This window comes from Telopea speciosissima, chromosome 1 (genome assembly GCF_018873765.1).
Source record: "Telopea speciosissima isolate NSW1024214 ecotype Mountain lineage chromosome 1, Tspe_v1, whole genome shotgun sequence".
NCBI classification, from domain to species: domain Eukaryota; kingdom Viridiplantae; phylum Streptophyta; class Magnoliopsida; order Proteales; family Proteaceae; genus Telopea; species Telopea speciosissima.
The window spans coordinates 71,188,732-71,200,111 of record NC_057916.1 but is presented as its reverse complement, the minus strand read 5'-3'; the positions used below and the strand labels follow the sequence as shown (position 1 = coordinate 71,200,111).

The 11,380-nt window shown below is 41.5% G+C and overlaps 1 protein-coding gene across 1 annotated transcript; it reads left to right on the top strand.

Annotated features, from left to right (window-relative positions):
• The first annotated feature begins 6,591 nt into the window (after positions 1 to 6,591).
• LOC122667376 (scarecrow-like protein 27) lies at positions 6,592 to 10,049 on the top strand. Its single transcript, XM_043863643.1, has one exon. It carries the CDS (start codon positions 7,159 to 7,161, stop codon positions 9,583 to 9,585), a length of 2,427 nt encoding a protein of 808 aa, XP_043719578.1. The 5' UTR covers positions 6,592 to 7,158; the 3' UTR covers positions 9,586 to 10,049.
• The last annotated feature ends 1,331 nt before the right edge of the window (positions 10,050 to 11,380 follow it).

The window sequence follows — 11,380 nt, the reverse complement described above, 5'->3', positions numbered from 1 at the left end:
ACAATCATATTACTTGCCATGTGACAGCAAATAAGAGTAGACTAGGAACCCTCACCCTTGTTTTATACATACATCATATATTTTTGGAGAGTTTTCTCCATCATGGGTGAAGGAAAAGTATATCCATCTAGGGTCATAAAGGCTCTGTCCCTCACTATTCCCTGAAACCCTTTGCACACCATCCGAACCCCTTAGTCAAGGGAGTCTCCCTTAGTCTATTTTTTTAAACCAAGTCAATGAAGTTCATGCTGGCCTAATTCAGCCCATTGTTCCATCCCTCTGTTTCAATTGAACAATCTTAGACTGGGTAATGTAAGAAGGCCCAACCTGGCCCATTGTACAACTCATTTTATGGAACCATGGTTTTAGGTACAGGGGTCGGATACTGTTACATGACCGATATAGGGAAAAGTCTAATCCGGCCTGATACAATAGATCCATACCGATACAATCAATCCTTATCGGTATCGATATCGGCGACAACGATACCATGCACTAACACACTCTTATGAAACACCTTGTCAAGATGTGTGCTCACAATTGACTACAAGCTATGGTAATTGATAACTCTGTGTTAATAAATATGAAGCAAGTTGGGCTTTGTTAGGAACAATATGGAAGATATGACAATGACATACATATAGCCCAATGGATCTAAATCATCCCAAAGTATCAATAATAGATGCCTTAGAAAGATATTCTAAATCAGGGCAGAGATGGAAACAAAAAATCCATGATATTGACAAGTTGGGTTTTTCAAATCAGTATATATAGAGGTGACACCAATGCTTTGACTTCCTTTTACAAATGAGACTAATTTAATAAGGAAGGGAAGATAATATAACCCAACCCATCTCAAACTAAATCTTAAGTTTAATTTGTTTTATAAGACCCTTATCAAATAAGGGAACAAATGTTGTTAGCACAGCTTTTGATAACTCTCTACATAGAAGAAAGAGAGAGAGAGAGAGAGAGAGAGAGAGAGAAAAGAAGAGCCCAATACGGCGGAATGGATGGACAATGAGGAAAGGGCACACACGCAAGCAAAGCCAAAATGAACTCAATCAACAAGCAAACCCACTCAAAAGCAAAGGTTGTCTCCTCCTTTGGTTACCTCTTATCTTTTATGTGCTTAGCTTCCAATGACTTGTAAATTTGTTGAAGTCTTCACTTTTATATTACACTTGAAGTTGCTTTATGACGTAAAAGCTTGTGGCCACGCCGACACCCACCTCCCTTTCTCAAGTCTCATCCAATCGAAAATAGTAAGAAGAACAACAACAACAACAATAATCTAATTTCACGTTACCAATTAATAGATTTAATTAACTTAATAATGGTGTGGCTTAATTGTTAGTGTTTAATAATCGTGAAGACTATCTATCATTCTTAAAGGCAACAAAACCCATCAGCCTATAGATTAATTAGTTGCATTATTTGACCTATAACCTGTTTGACAAAATGCGTCAATGAAAACTTAAGTAATGAAGTGGGTCCATGAATTGGTGGTTCCTTGATTTTTATGATGATCAATAGAAGGGGGGAATTTAAGGGTAATAATGTTATGAATCTGTGGAGAAGGGATTGAGGGAATTGAATGAGACTCATCTACATCTAGGCAACTACCATCCATCAGAGTGGATCAATCAATAATAGTCACATTTCCATGCAAAGTATATATCATATCATATTCATATTTATCACAGGCAATGGGTCCAGAGTCCAGAGTCCAGAGATATTGAAAGATGTGCCAATAGTCTTCACTCTTCATTTAAAGGGCTTGCCATTTATAAGCCTTCATGGACTCATGGTAACAGTGTATCACAAAATAAGGGGACCATAGACCATCATCACTTGGGAGTCCAAATCCAGCACCTAACTTTAATTTCCGTGATGTAAACCAGTGGAGTCATTTTCAATTCCAAGAGAGTTGTAGATGGTGGCAAGTACCAGCAATCAGTGGAAACACAAGTAGAAAACTTTAAAACTCTTTTCTTTTGGTAGAAAAAACTCTTTTCCTTCAAGAAGGGCAAAATGCAGTGGAGAAGAAACATTTTTAAAAGAATGAAAGACCTAACTGTTTACTTATTAATTTAAGGAAGGAAAGGAGGATACAATAGGACCTTCTCTCTCTTTCTCTCTCATATGAAATGACTTCTTTGTCCCTTTATGTACGAAACTTTTTCATTACTCCTCATGGGTACCTCCCCAATGCCGCTTGTTCAAAGAACCCTCTCTCCAAATATATATATAAAATCTCAATCTAACCTGTAATCTCTAGCAGGCTTGTAATCTATATTGTGCAACCCGGTCGGTGCCTAATCAGTCGATTTACTTCCATGTTCCATGCAGTTCCATGAGAGACAGATGAATGTCTTTTTAATTAAGGATGGGTGACCCAAGCAAACAAATCAAAACCATTTTATTATGTCACAGAGAAGTTTTACATCTTGCTATGAAAATGCTTTGCTTAGCCTTGTTGATGGGGTTAAGATTATGTTATACTTTGTGAGTTTGTATTTCATTCATATTGCTTGGGGACCTGGGGTGTAAGAAATCTTGAGCAGAGAGAAAAGAACATGTCACTATCCTTCTTTTTTCAAGGAACCCCTCAAGGAGAAGCCAAAGAAAAAACCTAATAGTAATAATTAAAGGCAAGGAAGAAGAGAGAGAGAGAGAAGAAATTTGAAATTGTTTATGGTGGAAAACAAAAAACAAAGAAGAGAGGGCAAAGAGGGGGGGGGGGTGTTCAGAGGTTCAGTTGGGTGGTCACTTTCCACTTCATATAATGGAGGCATTTAGAGAGGGGTGGGGTGGTCTCTCTACTTAACCATCACATGGGGTTTGGGATAAATTAAAGCCTTCTCTCTGACTTGTCCAAATCATAGTTTTCCTCAACAATTCACACAGTGCCTAAGCATGTCCTATTAGCTTTTTAATCATATTTTCACTCTTCCTTCAATTATAATGTATACATATATGAGAGAGAGAGAGAGAGAGAGAGAGAGAGAGAGAGAGTTTTGTTGTTGATTGTTGCCAAAGTAGGTTGGGTGAGAAAACATGGTAAAGTGAGATTATTGCCCAAGAAAGTTGGAGAAGAAAACATAGTAATCAGGTACCAACAATGTAAAAAGGTTATAAATAGAGGATCTAATTTTGTTGCAGCTAGCTAGCAAAGTTCTTGTTGAGGACCCTTTGTCTCAGTACTCTTAGTGTAGGTTGTTGGCCCTCCCATGTCCTGAAATTGATTGATAGAAACATAAAGCCCCATATTATAACTACCCCCCTCAAGACCAAAGAGTTTAGTTGTTCTTTGGTGATTGGTGAAATCTCAATTCCTCCTCTCCTACAATGCCTCCAAATTCTATATGAAGCCACCACCACCATCACCAGCAGTTTCAGTTTTGTTTTACAGATCCTATATTCAAATTTCTTTAACAACAAAAAGTACCTTGTCTTGGCTCTCCTCTACTTTTCCTTCCCTACCCTTCCCTTGGATTGGGATTCTCTGCTGCCGCATGCCCATGCGACTAGTGTGCAGCCTCATATGGGCAGGGCATGGACCCCACATCGACCCCAACTTGCCTGGGTAAGATGCTCAGACAATGGATATATAAGACGCGCTGGCAGATGGCAGTAGAGGATCCAAATCCCCCTTCCCGTCCCTTTATGTCATTTAGAGTGAAAGTCACGTATCACTAGTGGAGAGGACAAAGAGACCTCCAAGGGTCAGGCAGGTTCCCATATTTAAGTGCCAAAATAATTGACCCGAATTGCCAACCCTTACCTCTTAGGAGTTGACTTTGCCTTCTCTTTTATCCGAACCCGACAAATCGGCCATCATGAACCCGACCCTTACCATCCTCCCTCATTGATCGTGTTTGTGACCAAGAGAACAAGCTAGTTATATGTCATATATATATATATTCTTTAAAAAGCTATATTGATTATTAATGAACATTTAGCCAAGATGTGATACATTAGGCATGCTAAGCTAAGAGCAAGATAATGTGATTAAATAATGGATTAATGATAAATCAACTATTATCTAGTGGAACCCACTAGTCTTATCAATATTGGAAAAAAGCTCTTACATGTTCCCTTAATCAGTGTGACTGAAGGGGAGCAATCTCATATTAATAGTAAAATTGAAAGCTAAGTTTTCACTAATTAGTGTACCCCTAAGAAAATTTAGTTGATGGTACAGTGAGCAATCATACCAACCACATGGCCCCACCAACAAAGATCCCTACTAGATTAATGGTAGGTGTATGACGAATTATAATGTTACCGTAACATTTTGTATAGTCATGGATCAAAGTATTGGTATCGTGTGATGACTAATTTGACCATTGATACTGATATCTAAAATCGTTCGTATGATAAAAGGTATTTAAGTGTGAATTAATCATAAAACAAGTATGATTTGGTAGATTTTATGCCCCAAAAAAATAATGATTTGGTAGGTTTGTGATTTATATGATTTTTTGCATGGATTAGTCCAATCTAATTCAATGCATCCTCAAATTGTTTCTTTTTGGGCTTTTCTCTTTCATTAATTATGAGGATTATTATATAAGTCTGTTAGCTAATTGTATTAACTGATGACTTTAATTTTTTGATTTTTCTAAGTTTTTTATTTTTATAAGAAGAGGGAGATGGAGCTGTCCTCAGTCCTCAGGGTTTTTTTATTATTATTATTATTAAGATTATAGGTCCCCTATCTTAAGAGAATATAAAATTTTGGCTCGCAAATAAAGGGGATTATTATATCTTAATCTTAATCTTAAATAAACCATAAGATAATCTGGTTTAATTTGATTAACTTCATCTCGGGAAATTCTCGCGATAGATTCACTACAGCAATTTGGAAAATCTCTTTGGCTTATCGGTAGCCCCACTACTTATTCTGATCCAACGTCTTGTATGGCGATCTCACGTCCGATCTTATTGAGCCACCTAAAGAGATCTGCACGGACAATATAAATTATTTTTGGAGCTTTAAAACCCTTTTAGTCAAGTTCTGTCAGTATTAAAAACAACTGACGCCCCACATTTAAAGTTTGTAGGGGTATAAGTGTAAATATAGAATAACCATAGGGGTAGTATTAAACCCACAGGAGCAAATACGAAATATCTTTCAGGTGCTCTAGCTAGAATCTCAACTCCATCAGATTCCCTCCTTACAACAGCAATTCATGGATCAGGATTGTCTCCAGGAACCCAGCGGTCAGGGTACTGCCAAGGGCATCCAATGGTTGAACTGTACCGCATATATCTCGGTACATGTTTCGGGATGTGTGTGACATAGCCCAATGGTTGGTAGCACCTTGGGCGTATTGGGCTCCCTAGAAACAAGCTAAATTTGCAATACATGTTGTTGGATTTACATGATCAACTTGATCAGACCAACATCTTGTGGGACCAAAAGTTGGGTCCAGGTGAGGATACATAGTGACAACTCTACATATGTGCTACCAATTGGAGAGATCGTATCGTGTCCTTATACAGGTACCATCTAAGCTCCTCTAGTTTCACTCACATGGAATCCACTGTGAAAGATGTTTGGCACAATCGAGCTCCTCTCCGATGTAGGGGTGCCTTGGAAGATGTTCCACACATCCCCACAGCTAGACACTTGGCCAAGGTGCTGTTTGGATGGTGATGATGGATGTGCACATCTGAGCATGGTGCAGAAGCGATGGAGAGAAGGATTTCCAACTTGGTGGTGCGCATCTATCCTCACCAACCAAACAACATTTCGGCCACATGTCGAGCTGTGGGAGTGCGCTAGACATCTTCCGGTGCACCCCACCCCCTGCCGTCGATCCGTTACCGGATTGAAAATAACCTACAACTGTTAAATGACAAAAACACCCCTGCTCATGCCGGACCGTACTGTTACGGCTTTTCGTCTCTTCATCATTTTTCCATCTGTCACACGGAAAGAGAGAAAGAGATGGTCAATCGAAAGACCAAAACCTCGGCCGCAATTGGTCAAGTAGAGACACCAATTCTAGTCCTGGGGTGCAACAGTTACATCCAAAGGCAATAAATAAAGCACCTGCTTCCCTGGGTCCCCACCCCACTTGCCTCAAATCATAACCACACATCTCTATCTGATCAATTTCTCGATGTAACTTGGTTCACGAGATCAGATAGACATTCTCAAGTCTCAACACTCGCCCCCATAATCTCTTATAATCAGATTTAGTTTCGAAAACCAGGCCCAGCAAAAAGTGGACCCTATATGTAATTACGGAAAAACCCTCCCTCTGTCATTGAAATATTGTAAGGGTAAATTTGGAATTCCAAGTTAACAACAATATTTCGGGCAGTACACCTTTTTATTTATTTATTTTTAAATTATTAACTGGCGGGGTTTATTAGGTTCTGAGTCTGTGAAAAAGATTTAATTTAAATAAAAAAATAATTAATTCTCCAAAATAAAAAAGGAAAAGCAATGGGTAGCTGTGAGCCTGTGAGGAGGGTGAGAGTGAGACTACCGGGTGACAGAAAACGCAGCAGAGAGAGATAAACCCGTCTCAAAACAAGCCACACAATTTACAAAAAATAAAAAATTTCTAGAGAGAGAAAGAGAGAGAGGAGGGGAAGGGCACTTTATTACCCTTTTTTATGTTGCACGCATCCATGACAGAACAGAGAAGGGACAGAGTACTGCTGCGAGCCTGCGACACAAGAGGGCAGAGAAGAAGAGAAGAGGACCAGGAGAAGAGCCATAGAGGGTGAGAGAAGGAGAGAAGAGAAGAGAAGAACAGAGAGGAAATGAACTTGAGGAGTTTGAGACAGAAAAAGGTTGAAAGGGAGAGAAGATGATGGAAGATTGGCAGTTGTTTGGTCTGGTAGAATGGGTTTCTTGAAGTGCATGCATCATCTTAGGAGTGATTTTGGGGTTGAAGTCCGATTGAAGAAGGGTGCTCAGATTTCCTATTAATGGCTGAGATGTTTTTTTGGACAACCTCTTTCTTTTGTTCTGTCACTGAGTAGTATATCTGAGAACTCTTCTTATCTTGAAAGCTATCTCTATTTCTGCTCTTCTTCTTCTTCTTCAATCATCATCATCCTCGTGTTCCTTCTGTTTGAATCTGGATTTTCTTTGGTGTTGTTTTTGGAGAACTTTTTTTTTCTGGTATTTAGATGAGGGGAATGCCCTTTAGTTTGCAGGGGAAGGGGGTGTTAGAAGTTGCAGAGATTTCAGACTACTCTTATTCGATTTCTTCGGTGTCAGGGAGCAAGTGGAAGGAGGGTAGCTGCGTGGGCAGCGAACCAACCTCTGTACTGGATCCAAGAAGGAGTCCCAGCTCACCCACATCGACCTCAACCCTGTCATCTTCGTTGGGCGGAGGAGGCGGCTCAACCGACACCGCCGGTGTGGCGGCAGTTTCCGATCACCCCTCAGAGAAATGGCTGCCTACCCAGCAGCTGGACAGCTCGACTGCAGCTGAGCCACCTGGGGTTGGTGGTTTTGTACGCAAGGACGAATGGGCATCGGAGCTTCAACCGATTCCGGCTGCGTTAGATATTGTTAGCGGGAGTGGTACTGGTGCAGAAAAATGTGGCCTTGGAATGGAGGATTGGGAGAGCATGTTATCAGAATCGGCAGCCTCGCCTGGGCAAGAACAGTCGCTACTCCGATGGATCATGGGCGATGTCGAAGACCCTTCTTCGGGCTTGAAGCAGTTGTTGCAAGGTGGAGGTGGTTCGGAGTTCGAAGCCAATGCTAGTAGCTTCGGGATCGTCGACCACGGTTTCACTTTTGAGCCCAGTGGAGGAGGTGGAGGTGCTTCGGCTAGTTGTGGTGGTAATGTGATGGGTACCATAAATCCTTCTCTATCTGTTCCTGGGTTCACTGCAAATACCAACGCCACCACGACCGTCACCACCACCACCACCAACAGCCAAAATGGAAGGGTCGGTCCAGTCCCCAATACAGCTTATCTTCCTAATCACAAAATGCCTTGTTTTGTTCCTAACAGCAGCTGTAACCCTCCCAACCCCATTTTCTCTTCATCTCCTAACAACCTCCCTCTGAATCACCCTCTCCCTCTTTCTTTACCTCATGGTGGTTTTTATCAGCAGCAGCAGCAAACTCATCTTGAGCCCTCAGAGGAAAAGCCTCAGCTTTTCAATCCACAATTGCTGGTAAACCAGCAACAAGTCAATCAACCTCACAACCAGCCCTTCTTCGTGCCATTATCTTTCCAGCAGCAAGAGCAGCACCACCTACTTCCTCCTCAAGCGAAGCGCCACCACGCTGGTGTGGTTGACCCGACTTCTCAGATCCCCAAGGTTCCCTTTACCGATTCAGGTCAAGAGCTTTTCCTGCGGAGGCAACAGCAGCCGCAATCGACCTTCTCTCACCAGCTACAATTGCCTCCTCATCATCTTCAACAGAGGCCAACAATGGGGCCAAAGCCGAAGGTGATGGGCGCAGGTGACGAAGTGGTTCAGCAGCAACAGCAGCAGCAGCAGGCGTTGGTCGACCAGCTCTTCAAGGCCGCCGAGCTGGTTGAGACAGGGAATTCGGTACACGCGCGAGGGATATTGGCGCGGCTCAATCACCAGCTCCCAGTTGGAAAGCCCCTCCAAAGGGCTGCGTTCTACTTCAAGGAGGCCCTGCAACTGCTCCTCCTTACCAACAACACTGGCTCCTCTCCTCCACAGAGAAATTCAACCCCCTTCGATGTTGTTCTCAAGATTGGCTCCTACAAGGCGTTCTCAGAGATATCTCCACTGCTGCAATTCGCAAACTTCACCTGCAACCAAGCCCTCCTTGAAGCACTCAATGGGTTTGATCGGGTTCACATTATAGACTTTGATATTGGTCTTGGCGGGCAATGGGCGTCCTTCATGCAGGAGCTCGCAGTGAGGATTGGTGGTGCCCCTACCTTGAAGATCACTGCGTTTGCCTCTCCGTCCTCCCATGATCCACTCGAGCTTGTTCTCACCCGGGAGAACCTGACCCATTTCGCTAACGACCTTGGCATTGCATTTGAGCTTGACATTATGATCCTTGATTCCTTCGATCCAGCTTCGTGGTCACTTGCCCTCCCTATCACAGAGAGTGAAGCAATTGCAGTGAACCTCCCTATTGGGTCGGCTTCCAATCACCTATCCTCTGTCCCCTCCCTCCTTCGTTTTGTCAAACAGCTCTCCCCCAAAATTGTGGTCTCTGTAGACCGTGGTTGTGATCGCAGCGACCTCCCTTTTTCACAGCACTTCCTCAGTGCGCTTCATTCGTATTCATTCCTATTGGACTCACTAGATGCAGTAAACGTCAATTCAGATGCTGTGCGCAAGATTGAGAGGTTTCTATTCCAGCCAAGGATTGAGAGCATTGTATTGGGAAGGCAGCGTGCCCCGGAAAAACTGCCGCCATGGAGGTCTCTCTTTGCTCAAGCTGGGTTCACCCCATTAACATTCAGCAATTTCACTGAGACCCAGGCTGAATGCCTGGTTAAGAGGTTTCAAATTAGAGGATTCCACGTTGAGAAGCGCCAGGCATCGCTCGTGCTCTACTGGCAGCGGCGGGAGCTTGTCTCAGCATCTGCTTGGAGGTGCTAAGGAGAGAAATTTGTTACAGGCAGGAAGGTTGGCTTGTACCCCGGTTACAGACCCTTCACAAAGGTGCCATACAACTTACTCTGCTCTTTGATCGTAATAAACCCTGAGACTATGGACAATCTATGATGGTGGCCCTTGTTTTGTGACGGCTTCCTTGTGCGTTTTCTTGCCTGTGATTCTCCTATGCCAATTGTCTGTGTTGTTAGACATTGTTTCTGAGCAAAAACAAAACATTTGAGAAATTGGAAGGTGTAGTACAGTATTTTCTTTCATTTCTTTTCCTTTTTTCACTCCCTTATATGACTATTTTGGACATGGGTATTACAGCTAAGTTGTTCTAGTGTTAATGTTAGAAAGCAGCACTTTACTTCTGGTTCAGGTGGTGGTGGTGGTGGTTTCTTGTACACTTGACAACAAAGGCAAAAACAGAAAAGGAAAAAGAATTTAACCCCCAAAATTTAGTTTTCTGTGGGTGAGATGATGTGCATGATTCTTTGAATGTTTCCATGGTTTTCTTCAAATCACATTTTCTGTATTGTAATTCAGATTGAACTATTTATTTTACTTGATATCAGTTCTCATGTTCATGTCCAAAATTTAAATTCTGGTCGTGTTTGTTGCATATATATGACACCCTAGTAGGCTAGTACTGTTCACCTCTGATCTTCTCCTACCCAAGCATTCATATCAATCTTGCCTAGGTAGGGAACCAAGCTCCGATCAAAGACACAATTTTTGATCTGTTTGAAGTGCAATTGTAAATTTGTAATCATCAATTCCCCTTCCCTGTCAGTTATTGCAAAAGCTGGTTTTCTTCTAGGGAGAGTTTAAGAGATTGTGCTCAAATGGGAAGAGAGTGGAAAGAAAGGAAGTAAAAACATTTGGTTCCAGCAAACAGTATGGTTCTCTTTGTGGCTAGAGATTGTTGTTTCAGTTGGGATTTTGTTAAAATTGGTTATTTCCTTAAGCAACTGAAGGATGAACATCTAACTTTTATCTCTTCTAGCTGATTACATTCTCCATTGTTTTTCTCTACTATCTCATTATTTCCTCTGTAATTCTGTCATTCTTTACTTCTGATCATGATAAATTGACATGCGTAAGGCCCTTCAAATCCTAGATTGTAGTCACTGGAGCATAATTCAGATGCCCCTAATTATATCAGTTAGCATTCCACATTGGCCTGAATTATGTCATCACCCTGTGTAAATCCAATACACAGGAATTTGATTCAAAGCTTGTGTTTGCATGAAGAACATCCTTTAATCCTCTCTGTTTGCTTCTTCAGTAATTTGTTATCTGCAGAGTTCATAGTTTGATACTTTGATGCAAAGAATAGTGTCTCTATCTGTGCTGTGTCTCAGATCATTCAATATACTGATTCTTTCTCTCCTTGTTAAAGCAAGGAAAACCCAGAACTATATAAGAAAAACAAGTTAATAAAGAGTCTATTTAAGAATTAAGATTCAATTTATGCATACCCAGATGATATTTGTACTTGTGGAGGAAATTAGTGTTAAGAACTAATAATTAAGGCTTCAAGCTAACTGGATTGTATGCCTTTTTTAAGACATGGCAGGGGTTAATTTGTACTTAGTAGGGCCCTCAACAACCAATTCTGGGTTAATCTCCTCCCTGGCAAGTATGCCCAACGCGTAACACTCATAGATGTTTATAGGTTTTAGTTAATTAATCTACTACTTAGGTGGGGACTTTGGATTATATTGTAATGAAACAAACATAAATATATATTAGCAAAGAACATAAATTATTTATCTGTGCATTGAATTTTGCT